Consider the following 19,143-nt stretch of genomic DNA (forward strand, 5'->3'; position numbering starts at 1 on the left):
AGACCTATTTGTGAATTATTGCTGTAAATTCCTGTGGTTGTTGCTTTCCCCAAAGGAAAAATTTGATTCTATTTTTCGCTTACCTGGTTGAGGATGCTTCCGACCCAAACAGGTAGCTCTTGTGAAGACAAAGCAGCTAACTTGTCCTCCTGGCTGGGATCCAAATGTCAAGCGTGAACTAACATCCTGTTTTTCTTTCTCTTGAGTTTCACTGGTGTTGGAGTAAGTCAATATGCTGTGCTTTTTTCCTGGACCTTGAAAATGAAGCAGGCCTGCCACCCCATTCCATCACGTTTGAATTACAAACAATTCTGAGCTTGTCTCTGGTTCATTGCCTTCCACTCACGCCAGTGTAGGGCCTCGGCGGGGCAGTCTCCAGCGACGCACCCACCTGGACAATGCGCTGTAATCTCTCTCTCTCTCTTTCAAACTCCATTTCACACAGTCATTTCTCATGTTCTGTTGGAAACCCCCCAAAAATTCATTCCACACTGTCATCCCTTTGTCCTAACCAGAACAACTCGATCGTGTTGAAGAAGGCATGAACCATATCAACCAAGACATGAAGGAGGCCGAGAAAAATTTAAAAGATTTAGGGAAATGCTGTGGCCTTTTCATATGTCCTTGTAACAAGTAGGTACTGGGTACCGGCTCTAATCTGTGGCGTCCAGTTTTTTCTTTCTTTCTTTCTTTTCTCTTTTTTTCTTTTTTCTTCTTTAATGTCAAAGTGAATGTCTGAAGTTTTGTCTTTTTTTTCTTTGTCCTTTTTTCATCTGCTTCATTCTGTGGGGATAAAATACTTGTGTTTAATCAGAACAACTGGAACGCATTGAGGAAGGGATGGACCAAATCAATAAGGACATGAAAGAAGCAGAAAAGAATTTGACGGACCTAGGAAAATTCTGCGGGCTTTGTGTGTGTCCCTGTAACAAGTAGGTGCTGCCTGCCTGCCTGAAGCTTTGGTTTCCTCCAAGGCCCATCTCCAAGCCTTGACCAGCTCATTCCTGCCAGGCCCATGGGCAGGATGAGCATGCGGCATGCAGAACAGATCAATCCCGTCTCCAACGCATTCATCTCATAGTCTAGATGACCTGAGTAGGAGTTACTGTTGATGCATTAAAAATCAGGCATACTCCAGTGGAAGCTTCACTGTCGGCAACTTTTATTGATGAACGTTTCAACATTTTCCAGAAAGTGTACCTCAGTCAGAGCCCAGCCTCCAGAGCGAGGCTCCCAGAGAACTTCATTATCCCTACCCCGAGAGCCAAAACTGCAGACTTAGAAAAGCCTGGAGGTACGTTTGGTAGAAGACGATCATGTATGTCAGGGCTTTGTTTCTTAAAAGTAAAAGAATCCGATAATTTGGCCCAAGTGAGAGTGTATGGCCCAGATCCTCCCATTCTACCTGCTAGCCAACTGCCAAATCTGGTCAGTCATGACAGCCTGCAGATGCTGAAGCTGTGCCCGAGCCCAGGGCCAAGGGCCCCCTCAGCAAGACCTGCTCAAGTTGTACCCAAATTCATCCTATCCCCTCAAATTTGACCCCTTAGAAGAGCTATCTATCAGTACACTGACCGAAATGTTGAAATGTGTAGATTTTGCATGCCCAACATCACAACATTCAACTGTTCTCAAAGTTCTGCAACGCTTTTTCTTTGGAATGTAGCAGAAACTGTGACATGTGGTTATAGAGATTTACAGCAGCAGGAACCTGAAACGGAGGGTCCTGGAAGGCAGTCTCCTTTGACTAGCAGCGGGAAATATATACATAAATGAATGCATGAGCAGATTGCCTGACATGCATTTGGAAAAGTAAACCCATTACTCGATCTCCTACACCCCTCCCACTTCCCCCTTTTGAAAAGAGCCTTTTTCCTAAAGCTTTCCTGATCCCAGCTTTTAGAATAGAAATTGACATCATTTCTAACTGACCATATGACCATTCATATCCTTTAAACTTTGAGGCTGATTAAAAATATCCCACTTCCTATTTAGGAGGGGGAGGGGCTCAATTCACAAATAGATAACCTTAAAAAATGATGATGATCTACAGTAAACCTTGATCAACTGGAATCTAGCTAACTGGAGTCCTCTAGGGTATTTACAGTTTTGCTCTATCCCACTTTATCAAAACAAATTTTTTTTTGGTTGTTTGTAACGTCATCACATCAGGGATTGAAAGGGAGTTTTCCTCCCAGGGTTAGTCAGTTACCGCTGTTCTCTCCCTTAGCCTCCACCTTCCTCCAACTTCCAGCAAGAGCAAGCGCAACCATAAGAGTTGATCTTTAGATGCATAAAGAGAAACCATAACCGAGGAAAGCCCCAGGGGAGTTCACCATCACCCTAGCATCCTAGGGCAGGCAAATGGTGGAAGAGTCTAACAGAGGTGTTCCACAATCATCCTCGAAACCATTTGCCTCCCAGACCCACTGTCAATCAAGAAAGTACTCTAATTCCCCAAAATAGCCCATTGCTCAGCATTCCAGTTGATCAAGATTGACCGTATATCCATTCCAGTGGCAGCTTGCCCCCAGGTGAGATTTCCATCCACTCTGTGATGAAGTCGCCTGAATATTTTCCTTCATTCATCAACTTGATATGGAGAAGGGGTGGAAGCAGGGCCCCTTGGGATAGATTCCCATGTGTTTATGAAACATTGGTCCCTATGAAGTTCACATCTTAGTTGGGACTAATTGCTGTATGTACCAGAGACCCTAACTGAGCTTCAAAGCTTGTCTGCAGTGTACCCTACCACATGTCAATAATGCTTTAAAAACCATGTGTCACAACGCAGTTGTCGGTGGTGCCCTGGACTCTGCGAGGGCTTTGCCCTGTCTCGGCATGTGTCAAAGGACTATGATAGATGTACGGCAGTTATGTGAGTCTATGTGCAGCGTTGTGGGTGCAGTGATTTGCCTTCTTTCTGAAACGCATAATTCCCCACCCCCTGGAATTTGCCAAAGATGGTGTCCAAGACATTTTACATAGCAGAAAATATCACAAAGTCCATGGGATTCCTTTTAATCAGAGGTTAGATGGGATAGAGAGTTGGAGAAAGTTAAACCAGACTGTCAATTCTGTTAAATGCGTTTTTAGATCCCGTCCCACTCAGTGGGCACGTGGCCCTGTAGCCCACCAAATTCTTACTACTTGGACTTACACGAGGGGACTTCAAAAAGTTCATGGAAAAATTCCATTATCTTGTAATTCAGTTTTTCCATGGAACCTTTGAAGCTCCCTTGTACACTGGCTCAGTGGCGCTGATGAAATTCCATATGTGCAGTTTTCCAAATTGTCTCCAGGTTTGCTTCATTCCCAATCGACAAGTGCCAGAGCTGTTTTTAACAGATTGCTCTAGCCCTTTAGTGGGAAGGGGGAGGGGGAGAGTCAAATTCTGGTGTCTCCTCGTAGATCATGTGAAATGGAACCAAAGGAAGTTGCTTTTGGACTAACAGTCTTGTGGTTTCTACTATGCAAAGAACCTAAAAACATCTTTGATGGCTTTCAATTACAACACACCCACCAAAATGTGCTGCACATGTTTCTATTGGGCACAATAGGTATGCCTGGATTTTAAGTTTCTCTCCAAGGCAGCTCAGTGAAATATGGCATGGAGACCACACCATTTCCAAACCACTCCCCCACCACAACCCCAGGATAGACTAAAGTAGGAGGTTGTAAGCACTCCCCCGCCTGCCCCTCAACCCAACAAAGAAGCCATTGAACCTGCGTTTCCAATCCTCATGAAGGCTATTACTGTCCTGCTAGTGCCTTTCGAGAATGGTCAACTTCTGGAGTAGTTTGGCTTAAGAGAATGCTTCACTTTCTACTCATGCCTGTAGCTGGTGCATGAAGAAGACGTAGAAGGGTTTCCCTTTCTGGTGCTAGATGGCTTGTTTACTCTTCTATTTTCCTGCATTCATTTCACTACGCCTCTTTTACTTTGTGTCTCTGTGGACAAAGGTTTGTGCATCAACTCTGGATGTATGGTGACTGTTGGGAAGTACCGATATATTATCTAATTCAAATTCCTCTAGCTGTAACCCAGAGACCATCACCCTTGGCCCACCACCAATCCTTTATGTCCTTCATGCAGAGTTGGAAACCTGAGTTTCATACATGCTTTCCAAAAGAGTCTTAAACAGGCGATCTTTGCATGACGGTGTGTAGCAACCTGTCCAGTTCCGTGTGTCTTGGTAACGGTGTGTTGCTGTGGTGTGATGAGCGCAGATGTCCTTGGCGGTCTTGTTTTGTGTGTCTGCCAGTACGCTTTTGTGTGTTGTGTCTCAAAATTTAAACATGTCACTGAAATAGAACTCAATGTCCTCCAGCTACTTTCAATAGTGTATTAAATCCAACTCAACCCTAAAAACAAACTAGAATCACCTGTGGACAGCGGTTATAGTCCTGACCACTGCAATTGAGTTGACTGGAAATGAAATGCTGACTGAGTAGCTGAGGCATGGTGGTGGCCAACCGTTTGGGTCCAGTTTATGATATATCGGTATTCTCGAATGCCCTGAGTTAAAACTCATTCGCTTGATTCAATTCTTCTCAAGAGGAGGTACCAATGATGTGCTTGCTACTCCTACCCGGGCCTTGTCACTCACCCTCTTTTTTGCCTAGGCTTAAATCCAGCGATGCTTACAAAAAAGCCTGGGGCAATAATCAGGATGGCGTGGTGGCCAGCCAACCTGCCCGTGTGGTGGATGAGCGGGAGCAGATGGCTATCAGTGGTGGCTTCATTCGCAGGTGAGCCCCATGCAACCAGCCTGGTCGCGATGATGTGTTGTCAAGGAGAACCCACTCAGACATGTACAGCAATTATTTTATTACTCATGACAATCTGTAAGTTCTTGATCTAGCCTCTCCTAGCTAACTCTCGGAGTTAAGTGTAACTGGTGGCTGTCCAGTGGAAGATGGCCTCACTTGTGTGTCTGGTGGTTGACTGGAGCTGTCAGCCTGGAGCCTCCATTCTCACTGCGGCCTCTCCAGCCAAGTAACACAAGTTGCTTACAACAGTACAAGTCACATGACCATGCCCGGCATTAATGAGACAGGAAGCAGGCATCTTGTTTCGTGAGTTGAATTGATTAGCACTTTTACTACAGCGATTTTTACAGATGCATGAACAGAGTTAACAACGTGGTGAAATACTGAAGAAGATGAGCCACAGTGGGAAGTTGGTACTATTGAATGGAAAAGGAAATACGTTTTTACCTGATCCTTGCAGTAGTTACAGCCCAGGACAGGGGGCTATAGGTAGAACAATGCAGTCACTTCCAAATTTCCCAGGCCGTAAAGTGTTAAAGGAATATCCTTGTATGTAGCTGCTTTTAACCTCTAGCCTCTCACTGGTTAAGCCCTAATGGAATCCGGGAGTACAAGACCCCAGCAGAGGGAATTCAGTGTCTCTGGCCAAAGAGTCAAAAACAGGTCAGAGAATAGATTTGGAGGTGCAACTAGAATAATGAGCATACTTGGCTTCTTACAACTAATTTCTTTTGAGATCTAGAAGCAAAAGCACTGTAAATGTCTATAAAAGTGTAAGATATGACAAAATAATAATTTATAAATTATCAAGGGTTCATGAGGGATGGGGAGTGGGGCGGGAGGGGGAAAATGAGGAGCTGATGCCTGGGGCTCAAGTGGAGAGCAAATGTTTTGAGAATCATGAGGGCAATGAATGGACAAATGTGCTTTACACAATTGATGTATGTATGGATTGTGATAAGAATTGTATGAGCCCCCAATAAAATGAGTAAAAGAATCTCAAATTATATGGATCAATCAGTTCAGTCAGTTCATAAAAATTCAGAAACCAGTTTAATAATAATCAAATATTCCTGTAGCCAAAAAAAATTCCTTTTACACGAAGCTGCAACAAAACTGGGCAGTGCTTAGGGTAGTTCTTTGTACAGCCAGACCATTGTTGTTGTCATTGACGAACAGGTAGTTCAGATTCAAAGGAGAATCGCTGCCACATAGCATAATATCTAGCTATATATGCAGAGCTTGACCGATGACAATGTTGTTCTCGTGTCTATTGGTTCCCAGGGAAACGACACCAAGGGTGCTCAACATTGTCTGCTCATTACAATCACGTGAGGAGAGTTTTGTTGTGCGCACGTGTGGCGTGTGTGTGTGTGTGTGTGTGTGTGTGTGTGTGTGTGTGTGTGTTTAAGCTCCTTGGGTGATTCTTTTTTTGGGGGGGCGGTTAATCATTTTATGGGGACTCATACAACTCTTATCACAATCCATACATACATCAATTGTGTCGAGCACATTTATACATTCATTGCCCTCATCGTTCTCAAAACATTTGCTCTCCATGTAAGCCCCTGGCATCATTTTTCCCCTCCCTCCCCACTCCCCCTCCCTCATGAGCCCTTGATAATTTATAAATTATTTTTTCATATCCTGCACTGTCCGACATCTCCCTTCACCCACTTTTCTGTTGTCCTTCCGTGAGGAAGGAGGTTATATGTAGATCCTTGTGATCAGCTACCCCTTTCCACCCCACCCTCCTGGTATCACTACTCTCACCACTGGCCGGAAGGGGTCATCTGTCCTGGATTCCCTGGGTTTCCAGTTCCTATCTGTACCAGTGTACACCCTCTGGTCCAGCCAGACTTGTAGCTCCTTTGGTGATTCTAATGTGCAGCCTACATTGAAAATCATTGAACTAGTAGGGTGTTTTAGCTGCTATGCTCATTTAAATAAGCTTCTCTGTATGATGATGTTGGTAAGTTGCTCTTAAATTTTTAATTTTCTTTTAAAATCTTCAGTGGGCTAGTCTGCAGTGGACATTTACATGGAGGAAAGGATTATAACCCTTCTGAATATATTGTAGCCCATATGTGTCTTCTGTGAGAAATGTTAGTTAGCCAGAACATTCTGCAATCAGTACTTAATGTTTTCAATCAAGAGTTAGTGCCTTTTTCATAACTTCCACGCTGGACTGTGAAACATAGCAAGTTGGTCAGACATTTTGAGAACCAGCTCCTTCTGCTCCACTTGTTCCACATAAACTGGAACAGCAAACTTTAACACGGCCTTTCTCCTCTGAAATCCCCTCTTCACGAGCTTCACGAGCTACTAAAAACTCCATGGCATTAAAATAGTAGCAAATGAAAATCATCCTGAACAAGTAGCTCCATTTGGCATTCTTGGGAGCAAGCAAGATGAAAGGGTAGGATCTAATTATCATTGTTCCTTTCATTGGCATTGGTCTCAACAGGGAAAGAATGTGCAGAGATTCTGTGATGCAGCACAAATAGCTTTTTCTCTCGTTCTAAGACTTAAATTCTAGAAAAAGAATATCATTTCTATCTAGTTCCATGTCCATGCTCTGTCCTTAAGTTCTCCCAAATAAACTGTTACCCTTGAAAAAGAAAGACCTAGATAAAAATGTGAGCAGGAGTGGGGCAAGTAGATCAACCCATCTGTTTCGCATGCTTTCTTTAAAAATAGAAATTCAAGAGTTCAGAGATACAATGTTTATCATTTTTAATGTACAGAAGTTAAAATATGTTCTTGAGTTAAATAGCTGTTAAGGTATAAACAGTGAGAGTAATGAGATCTATGTTTCCTCCATTTGGGACCCTTGGCACCTACCTTCTATCTTCTAAAAATTGCTCTTTGGCCCCCAGAGTAACAAATGATGCCCGAGAAAATGAAATGGATGAGAACCTGGAGCAGGTGAGCGGCATCATTGGAAACCTTCGTCACATGGCCCTGGATATGGGCAATGAGATTGATACACAGAATCGCCAGATTGACAGGATCATGGAGAAGGTGAGTCCGGGGCCAGCACGTTGCTGCTGTGTCACTGTCTCGGAAATGAACGCTCACAAGTCACGAAGGGCCCAACACAGCCCTGAAACCAGGACGTTAGCTCCAGTTACTTTGATACCTGGAAAATGTTACCATAACTTTTCAAGGCAGATACATACAATTCAATGATAGACTCAATATACAGATAAGATGGTCGAATTTAATCTAGGAAATATTACTTGGGGACCCCTCTATGCCAGACAATGTGCTAGGACATAGAATGCTGGTGAGAAAGAGATCATCACGACCACCAAGCAACTCACAGCCTAGGAGAGGCACTGACCCACCAGATCAAGTCATGACTACCCAGAAAGAGATGATGCCCCAAGGAAGCCACAGACGGAATGCTAACTAGGGAAGATTTCAAGGGGCAGGAGTGGGGAAATCTCAGAAAAGAACACATCTGAATCAAGTCTCAAAGGATGGTAAGGAGTTTGTCAAGTGGATATGGTGTGATAAGTCAGAAAATCACTGGAGAAAGAATGACTATGTTCATGTAGCCAGAAAAAAGAGAAACCAAACCAAATGTAGACCTGAATGTAGGTTTAGCTGTTTTTGTCTTTATGTGTTTAGACATAGGTCACAAAATTTATTTGGCCTACCACCTCTTTTTCTGAAAAATAAAAATTAGTCTCCTCTTGGCAATTAAACTTTTGTACTATCTGTAGCCCCTAATCAAGGATAAACTGTACATATCTGCAAGCATCTCCCCAGTGAGTGCTACCGCCACGATGAGAACACTGGTTCAGATAGACATTTATTTCAAGGAATTAGCTCACACAGTTGTGGGGTCTGGCAAGCCCCAGATCTGTAGAAGATTTAGGAATCTGGAGATTCCTACAGTCTTGGGTCCCAGAATCCATAAATCAGGTAAAGGGAAAGAGTGAAGAGTGGGGGAATACTGGCAAGATGTATATTCATGGTAAGTACCCCCTAGGGAAAATGCCTTTTTTGCTCTTAAGACCTTCAACTGATTGGATAAGGCCCATCGCCATGATGAAAGCTAAATCTACTTAAGGGCAACTGATTTAATTGCATGTAACTGCTTCATGTGATTGGCTACTGGCTGAAAGTTGGCAGTACAGGTCCACTCGGAGCATCTTTCAAAAGATCACTTGAGCACAGTTCCCTTAAACACGAGGCCACCGTGAGTCAGAATGGATATTTTGGTTTAACTACTTTAAACAATAACTAGACTAGTGTTTGACCAAATAACTGGGAGTATAGCCTACCCGAGTTCACATATAAAAGGAACTCTAAAAATGAGTATGAATTTTGCTTCTTATAAATGCATTATAAAGTTTTAGTGATAGTGCAAAAAAGACCCAATTCCTTTTCAAATCCAGCAGTACATATCCCCATATGGCGAAGTCGGGAACTCATTCATATCTGAGTAACTTGCTCTAAAGGACTAAGACTCGTGTGTAGTGTCAGGAAGCCTGACAAGAATGACATGGGAACGAGCAGGTTTGGGGGCTTGAGATTGCAAGGGAGAAGAAAAATTATAGAAGAGTTTCTATAAAGTTTCTATAAATTGGGGGATAAAAAATTGTGATACTTCGCACTACACAAATCTAACAGAGTTTCAATGACCTTGTGTTTTACCGGCTCCCCAATTCGTATGATCTTTAATTTTGCTTATTCCTTATAATGCTCAAATGCCCAAAGCGAGAAATAGACACATTATAGGTCTCATAGGAGTTGTGCGTGAATAATCCACTTTATTTGGTGACTCTCACATTAATCCCCTAGGAGTTCGTTTCCTGGGTATTCATTCCAGTGAACACTTTACGTAACTCCTATTTCAAAAACCATTGTCAGGACTTGTCTTGGACCTCATTTATTTCCTGGAAGTTCTGAATACGTGTGTTTTGAGCCCGAGATTCTGGTTTTCTTTTGAACAATCCATTCCACCCTGGAAAAAGCAAAGAAAATGCTTTTGAGATTTCTCGGTGTTTGGTGCACAAGCAGCCTCCACGCACTGGAAAAGGGAAGGAGGAAAACATAAGGGAACGCCTTGCCCTGTTGTGTTCTGGATGCTGTGTACTGAAGGTGTGTGATGGCAGGGTGCTTTGCCTGATCGGTATTGGGCTGCACAGATATCAGCGTGGGCTGGCAAATGCTTGTGCTTTGCTGACTTCCCCAAGTCGTGACACGCATGTTACGGTTGAGAGGTCTTTGATATACTAAACCTTGTAAAGCCATGCAAGTCGGTGTTTTTGTTTTCTTAAATGAACAATATTGAGAGTTTCAAAAAGCCCTGGAGCCAACACAATCTGACCTAATCATTTATGGCCCTGAAAGATGAACTAAGCATCGGTGAACTGCCTTCCAATGGGAAAATCACTCTTCAAAAGCATAGGATGTATTCATGTGCTATCAATGGATCCAGCTTATTCACAGATGCGGGTAGATAATGCAGCAAAGCCATTAGTTCTAAGAGCTTCTACTAATGGAGAGACCAAACCTTTATTGATGCAGTGGAGCTTAAGCATGGGAAACGTGCTCCTGGAACGGCAAGTGGCAACTTAATTCCTGTCCCTGTGCTTTTCTGTTTCTCGTCTTTAATGCAAATCTTTCCTCTTGACCCCAAGATACTGCAAGGGCAGAGACATGGGCAACCTCATGAGGCTTAATCGAAAGCACAGATGGATGAGAAATGGCCCCTCTTGTTTGTGTTATTATTTGCGTGCTCAAGTGGAGGAGGGGTAGTTGACTTTGAATAATTTATTCATTCCAGTCAACACTTAACCTCTATTTGAGAAATCAAAATCTGGACATGAGTTAAAGGGCATTTCAACCTAGTATTGCTCCAAATGATACATGTTACACAGGCTGCATAATTATTAATAGATATCCTCCTACTCGTGTAGTTTCTCACTTCTGGTAACAAGAAGCAGAGTGCAAAAATCTCCTGCACATTGAAGATTTAATTAAAATCATAATGTAGGCGTAGGGATAGTTTTTCACTATTTCTTTCATGTTCTCCCTCGACCCCAACACCATCATGATGACCCTTCCCCGTCACTTGGGTTAATAAATATTGACATGTTGAGAGTCCAGAGCAGTGAGAGCTACCATCCACTCGTGGGCTGCCAAGAAATCACCTGGGTCTATTTACAAACCTTGTTTGCTGCTAATGAAGATTACAAAGGTACACTTCTTTTATAAAAGTACTAACTCAGAGGCAAGACTATACCGTGTGCTTTCAGGAACGCTTGCTAAGGCAAAAACCTGGTAAGAGTCAGACTTCCATTTACCACAGCCAGCAGTAGACGTCATGTGCAGAGTGAAATGTGAAGCCACAGCTTCTGCATTGCTCTCCTTCTTCCATCGATGAAAAACCCCTGAGAGCTAAGACCTTGGCTCTGGAAGCATTTTCCACGTCTAGCGTCTTGTTGCCTCTGTCAACACTGCCGCATCTTCTGATGGAGAGAATAAGACAACAGTTGGAACCTAGGCTTGAACGGCTGCCATGTCGGGGAAGGGCATCCATTTCTGGCAGTCTGAGCTGGAGCCGGTGTGAGCTGCCAGTTTGTGAAGTTGGAAAGGGCGGACTGAATAGGTTCTTCTGTTTCTCTCACTCTGTCATCCTTACTTACTTTCTTTTTTTTTCTTGTGTATTTTTTAAAATCATTTTATTGGGGGCTCATACAACTCTTATCACAATCCATACATACATCCATTGTGTAAAGCACATTTGTCCATTCAATGCCCTCATCCTCAAAACATTTTCTCTCCATTTAAGGCCCTGGCATCAGCATCTCATTTTCTCCCTCCCTCCTAGCTCCCCCCAACCTCATGAACCCTTGATAATTTATTAATTATTATTTTGTCACATCTTACACTGTCTGATGTCTCCCTTTACCTACTTTTCTGTTGTCCGTCCCCCAGGGAGGAGGTTATATGTAGATCCCTGTACAGGAGCAAATGATGGCCTAGTTGAGGTAGACCAGCAAGTTTAAGTTGCTCTAAACAGTAGACAAAATCTTGATGAAATGAGATGGGATATCTTCTATAAATAAAGTCTTAAAGCACACAATTAAGACAAAAACAGAGCTATTCGGTATCAGGAGGATACCAAAAAGGAGATTCTTTAAGGATTTAAAACAAAAAGGTTTTCATAAACTGTCAAAAAGATGTGATATGTTTTATGTTGGGTATTGTATGGGCTGAAGTCCTTGAGGTGCTTCAGGAAGAATCCAGGTGGCATCCGCAGATGCTCGCTCACTGGAAATCTGTTCCTAACCCGCATTGTTTCAGAACACCTGCAAAGTAATTCTCTTGCTCTCCTTAAAGCACTCACTTGTTCCGTCTGAAGGCTCCGCAGTACATTTCTGATCCAACAAATCCTAGAAATTTTACCTCCAGAAAGGATAATAAAATATTTTTCCTTTTTAAAATAGACAGCTTTCCTTGTCTAGCTTTTTTTCCAGAGTGCAAAAATCTGCATAATTTTATCTTCAGGAAATTTCCTATTTGTCTAAGCTCATGGTTTTCCTTTATACCAGTGGTTCTCAACCTTCCTAATGCCTCGGCTCCTCATATTGTGGTGACCCCCCAACCATAAAATTATTTTCGTTGCTACTTCATAACTGTAATTTTGCTTCTGGTATGTAGCAGGTCACCCCTGTGAAAGGGTCATTCAACCCCCAAAATGGTTGCGACCCACAGGTTGAGAACCACTGCTTTTCTACCAAGGTTACATTGTTTCTAATGGGATTTGTAGTTTATGAGGGAGGATTCAGGAGCCAAAGAAATTTGGAGAGATTGGTCATTTTCTAAAAGAGGTGACTAAGGTCAAAAACATGATTCTACCTAGGGGTCAAAAGAAAGGAAATTACAATGCAAATACTTGTTTTGGAAGATGATGGTTGTTTATCCAAAATGGTGGTGCAAAATCCCTGCCAGATAGTTTAGAGTTATGAATAATCTGGAACCATTTTTATCTTAACTCTGTCAATTTTCATTTGAAAATGGATAGCTTTAATGTTCTAGAAATCCACACTTCAATCTGAATTAAAAAGACTCAACTCAGCAGCGATTGGAAAGCATGAAGAGTCGATTGTGACCAAAGTCAATTTGAAGTGTTGCCACTCATCGCGGGGCCAAAGCAACAGCCTAAACAGAAGCTTTGTCTTCCTCTACTTACTGCTTTCTTATGATAACAGGAAAATAACTTTCTAGGATTTCACGGCCTTTCCTGGAAGCAGCCCCGGGTTTCATGCTGCATATACAAAAATAAATCTCATAGTAGTGAGCTCAAACAGGAGTCTGGGCAAGGCAGAAAATTATGGTAAATGCACCTCCATGAAAAACAAGTCAGTTATCCAAACCATAGGTCCATGCCTTTAAAAATATGGTTTCCAAACTCAACAGTCTCAAAGCAGTGGCCATAACTTCAAGATACTAGGCCTTAATATTGATGAACTATTGCTCTAAGCCCTTCATGTATAGAAACTCATTTAGTGTTTACAGCAACTCTAAGTGGTGTGGTGATTAACACTGTGATTAATACCGACTCACAGCAACCCTGTAGGACAGGGGGCACTTCTGAAACTCAGGAGTAGAAAGCCCCGCCCTGAGGCGTGGCTGGTGGTTTCGAACTGGTAGTTTTTTATTGTTGACCTTGTGGATAGCAGCCCCACGTGTAACCGCTTTGCTGCCAGGGCTGTCTGGTGATCAATAGGCTGCTTGAATTCTGATGCCAGCTGTCTTCCAGGACACTTGTGGTCTGATCCTGGTCCTTCCCCCCACCCACCACCCACCCCCCCACTTTTAGAGCTAAGACTTCGGAGAAATTGCATACATTATATCGGACTGATTTGTGCACTTGGAAAAAGGCACGTTGTCCATCTTAATGTCAAAATTGACTGAGCAGGGCATTAGGCGCCATAGTAACATTATTCTCTATGGTCTCTGGCTTATAGATGAGAAAACGGCACCCAGGAGGTGTTAATTTCCTCAAAGTGACACAGCTAACAAGTTAGCCATGATTTGAACTCAACTGCGCAAGTGGTAGTAAATGCATACCCACGGCCGTTGTCAATTCCCAGTCACTGTAGCCTGTAGGACAGAGAAGTGCCTCACAGGGTGTCCAAGGCCTGATGGGAGCAGAGTACAGCATCTTCTTCAAGTAGAGTGCTTCAAACCAACGACCTTCTGGTTAGCAGCCCAATGCTTAATCCGCTGTGCCATGGGGACGCCTTTAAGTAGGAATTCCACTCAATCCAGTAAATATGAAGGCTTGCTAGAGAAAGCGCTGTGTATTATTCCAGGGACAGAAAGAGAAATGATACAACCTTCCTCTCAAAAGACATTACATGGTGGGCAAAATAGTCATGAGAACAAAGAGCAAGCTTTGATGGTCACATCTAGCTAAGCAGCAAGCAATGGTTCTGGAAACGCAAGGAAGCAATGGTCAGTACTGACTGGGGAATTTTCAAGCTGGCTCCCCACAAGTGATGGAAGTTGGACTGGGCCAAGAAGGGTGAATGGAATTTTACGGGCTAACCTATGTTCTTCTCTCCCCTCCCCCAAACCCCTTTCCAGGCTGATTCCAACAAAACCAGAATTGATGAGGCCAACCAGCGTGCAACGAAGATGCTGGGGAGTGGTTAAATGGGCCCATCTGGATTCTCTTCTGAATGCTGTCAAGCAAAATAGCAACGTCATGCTTTTCTCATGGTATTACATAGTAGGTCTGCACACACCCATCTGCCCATCCCCATTGTGAATGTTGTCCTGTGTTGGCCATCAGCTCCCAACAACACTATGTGTCTTTTGTTCCTCTGGGTCTCTTTCTTTCCAAAGGTTAAATAGAGTGGACATTTGGTGGCTGGACTTCCCTCCGTTACAACATCTTTGACTTTGCTTTTCCTTTACTCCCCTCAGTGGCGTTTGCTGAGTGACAACAATTTAGGAATGCTCAGTGTGTTGTTGAGTCCCTCACTACACAGTATTGTTCGTGTACAACTGTGACATTCCACGGAGCCACTGCCCCAGGCCTTTCTTTGGTGGCAGGCTCTGCCACACTAAATTTGCTGCCCTTGTTTCCTCCTGGCAATCATCTGTCTTTATGGTTTCATGATTAGACAATGTGGAATTACATAACCGACATTGCACTAAAAGTTATGTGATTTATGCATTTATGCATGAGAACCAAATAGGTTTTTAGATTCCTACTTAAACAAAAAACTTTCCACGACAGTAGCTTCCTGATGAGACAATGCACTCACGATAGCAGCAACAACAGCAAAGCAACAACAACGCATGCTCGTTATTGAGACACTGTCAAGATTGTTTGACCAGCATCATTGCAGTAGTTGCCCTTTCTGTTACTGTATAACTTCTGCATCATAATCATCCTTTTTTTAAAACAAAAAATTAATTTTAAAAAAAGATGGATTTCACATACCATTTAATCACTTCCAGAAACATACACCGTATACGTATATACATGAGTATAAGCCGACCCGAATATCAGCCAAAGCACCTAATTTTACCATAAAACCTGCATTAAAAAATGTGCTGAAGAACTCAGCTTATACACGAGTATATACAGCCCTTTGGCTGAAACTATGTCAAATGGATGTAATATAAGGTTTGTTTCCTGCTTTTGAAGGTTATGTTTGAACAAGGCAATCTTGCGATGGAGCAGTGTGGAGATGTAAATTTTATCAGGCTGACTCTTATTAATTGCCATTTCCCCTGTGGTTTGTTATCAGTACAATTCTCTGTTGCTTAATCTAGAGCTATGCACACCAAATTGCTGAGATGTTTAGTCGCTGATAAAGAAACCTAAAAAAAATAATACTATAATGAATGAAATATAGATAAACTGTGAGATGAATATCATTACAGCATGTGATATTAAATTCCTCCTGTCTCCTCTGTCGGTTTGTGAAGTGATTGGCATTTTGTAGCTAGTTTAAAATTATTAAAAATTATAGACCCCAGATGTCTGCTTCCATTTCTTCATGGACCTTGTCTGCCTTTGCACTCGCGCAAGAAGGAGCCAGGTATCTTGAGCTAGTCAGCAATAACAGAAATACCGGAGTTTGTGGTTTTAACAAACCGATCTGTTTCTTACAGTTGGGAAGACGAGAAGTCTGACTTCAGGGTGTCAGTGCATGGGGGAAGATGTCCCTGTCAGCTGGAGAAAGGCTCTTGTCTCCTTTAGCTTTGGCTTCTGGGAGATCTTCAAGCAGCTGGGCGCACTGCCCACCCCCACCCCTTGTATCTCTCAAGAGAGTAACTCAAGAAATGCCCCACACTAACTGTGCCTCATTAACATAGCAAAGCCAGCCCCTCCCAAGGGGGCTTATAATCAAGGGCAATAGAGGTTAGGGTGTGTAGCATATTCTTTGAAGGAGACAAAATTCAATGCATAACATCAGATACATAACTCCTCATTGTTCTTAAAAAGGCAGTTCTTTGTGCTGAGGATGCTATGTGGAAAAATCATATCCCTCTTAGACACGAATCTAATGGCCATGAGGAGTTGTGTCCCTGATTTCCATAAAATGTTTTTGAAATGTTTTATTGTGGCTACAGTGTTGGCGATGGAAGAAACAGTCATTTTGTAATTGCCATAGAAAAAAACAATTCAAATCTGGTGGACCCCTGTGTTACTCGGACTAGAGGCAGGTTTACAGTGATCGTCTCAGGAGCCCTGGTGGCACCGGGCTTAAGCAAACGTCAGTTCTACGTGATCCTGAAGGGTCGCTATGAGTCCAAATTTGGTTTTGGTGGACAGCACAATCATTAAGCACTTGATTTCTACCCTGAAAGACTGGCCGTTCGAAGTCACCAGTCACTCTGTGCGGGAAAGACCTGGCATTCTGTACTCCTCTTGAAAGATGGGTATTAAGGAACCCTTTGGGGTTCATAGGGTCACTTTGAGGCAGAATCAGCTCTGTGATACCCAGTAGGCACCCTTTCCCGTCTCTCTTCTTCCCAGCGTCTGCAACATGGACCACTCTCAGCACCGGCCACGGCCAACCCACCAGCCTGCCCTCAAGTTCATTTCGACTCATAACCACCCCCAGTTTCTTTCTGTAAAACGTTTGTTCTTGATATACCTTCAAATCCATGCATTTAAAATGTCCAATGTAAGAGGTTTTAGTCTATTTCCCACGTTGTACAATGTAGTTTTAGACTATTTGATAACCCGTAAACGAAATACGGTACTTATGAAAGCAATCACTCTCCCTGCTCTCCCAGCTCTAGGAGACCTTGAATTATTTCCTGTGTCCACACATTTACCCGGGAGCCCTGGCACCATGGTGGGCTATGGGTTGGCCTGCTAACCACAGGGTTAGCAATCTGGAATGTACCAGGTGCTCTAGGTGAAAGATAAGGCTTTCTGCTTCCATAACGATTTACAGCCTTAGGAACACGAACGAGTATGTTGTACTTTATCCTATAGATGATTTGCTATGAAGTAGAATCGACGCCATAGAAAAAGGGTTGGTTTTTGGTCTACACATTTACCTATTCTGAACTTTTAAAGATAAGTATTTGGATGATCAGTACCACCTATAGCACCACCTCCTCCAGTACCCTCGTCTAAGAACCCACTTCACGGCCAGCACGGTCACGGTCCTCACCTTCACCACTTCAATTTCCTACCTGTTCACATTTTGCTTATCTTCACATATTTAATGATCTCTCTTTTGAAAAGAAGTTGTTGCAGACACCATGACAACTTCACCCCTAAATACCCAATCCCATGTGAGTTTTTTGAGACAAAATTTTCTACATAAGGATAATACCATTATATCCAAGAATTTCAACACAAATACAATTTAACGTAGGATGCTACCCATGTCCAAATATTTCTAATATTATTTTTAGATTTTTTATATATTTTATATAAATAGAATAATAAAGTATGGGTTTTTTTATTGACTTCTTTCACCATATTTCAGGATGTATCTGAACTTAATTCCTTTTTATGTTGAATAATACAGTATTGCATGAATATACAATGTCCTTCATTGAGAATATTTGGGTTGTTTGTACCTTTTGGTTATTATAAACAATGCTGCTGTGAATATTCATATACAAGTTCTTATTGGTACATGTTTCCAGTGATCTTTACATCATCACTTTTCCATCATCAGTACTTCCCTCTTCCACTACCCAAAACATCTCCATCAGCACCTCACCACTCCTATACCGCCCTCACCACCTGCCTCACCTAACACTATCCTTCATTTTCCACTGCCTCAACCATCTTTCCACATCGCCACCACCGTCCCTAACACTCTTTGTTCTACCACCACTTCCATTACCACCACCATCACCACTCCCACTGGCTAGACTACCAGCATTGCCTCTGTCAACCCTACCACCTTCTCTATATCTTCCTAATGCTCCACAATAGCAATGCAGATAAACCTATTCTAGTTGTTTGGGTAGCTCGCTCGCTCTCTCTCTCTCTCTCTCTCTCTCTCTCTCTCTCTCTCTCTCTCTCTCTCTCTCTCTCACACACACACACACACACACACACAATGCAGTGGTTTGAGTTTCTGCAGGTGTAGCTCAGGTCATTCATTTGAAGAGATTTCTCAGCGGGTAAGTGGCCTCAGTGTGATGATGAAAAACTATTGTAAAATTTGGATGATGCAATTTAAGATCATGCCTCTCAATTTGGCCTGCCAGGAAACTCGAGGAACATGTGTTTCCACTAAAGAACACCAAGCTGTTGTTCTTTGTAGAAAGGCCACAGTGAACTCACCTTTAGTTCCTCTGTGCACTATGTTCATCTGTTCTTTCAAGATATATTTAGTGAACTTCTAGTAAGTTGTAGGCGCTATTCAGAGTACTGGGAATAGAGCTGAAACCAAACTCACAAAATTAAGCCAAAGCTGACCAATAATAATCCTCAATAGGGTTTCCAAGACTGTAAATCATTATGGGAACACAGAGCCTCATCTTTTTCTTGAAGAGAGACTGGTGGATTTGAGCTGATAACCTTGAATTTAACAGCCCAACACTTATCCCCCAACTTCAAATCCCTTTTTTAAAATGATCTACAAGTCTGCATTGATTGAATATACATTCAAGCAGAAGGCAGATAGATAAACAAGTAGGTCAGATACCAAGTCTATCAGATTGGGTCATAAATTCAGTGAAGGACATGGGGAACATGCTGGGAGGGGGCAGTTAAAAATGGAGTAGACATCACTGATAAAACTTTTGAGCAGGGAATACTTCAGAGCTTAGGATAACTAAAATGATATGTCCAGAGGGAACCTACTTGGGAAGTAGGAGCTGGGAATGAGGGAAGCAAACACCCAA

The 19,143-nt window shown here is 42.6% G+C and overlaps 1 protein-coding gene across 2 annotated transcripts in view; it reads left to right on the plus strand.

The window, feature by feature from the left end:
- The window catches only part of SNAP25 (synaptosome associated protein 25), a 34,177-nt gene extending 19,720 nt beyond the window's left edge, over positions 1–14,457 (plus strand). The window contains exons 4-7 of one of the 2 annotated variants that reach the window (XM_075527834.1): positions 516–633; positions 4,627–4,752; positions 7,653–7,797; positions 14,389–14,457. In XM_075527834.1, the coding sequence (XP_075383949.1) occupies positions 516–633; positions 4,627–4,752; positions 7,653–7,797; positions 14,389–14,457 (458 nt within the window). Of the gene's footprint in view, positions 1–515; positions 634–814; positions 933–4,626; positions 4,753–7,652; positions 7,798–14,388 lie in introns of both variants that reach the window. The other variant, XM_075527833.1, reaches the window with a different exon arrangement.
- The last annotated feature ends 4,686 nt before the right edge of the window (positions 14,458–19,143 follow it).

Source organism: Tenrec ecaudatus, chromosome 12 (genome assembly GCF_050624435.1).
Source record: "Tenrec ecaudatus isolate mTenEca1 chromosome 12, mTenEca1.hap1, whole genome shotgun sequence".
NCBI lineage: Eukaryota > Metazoa > Chordata > Mammalia > Afrosoricida > Tenrecidae > Tenrec > Tenrec ecaudatus.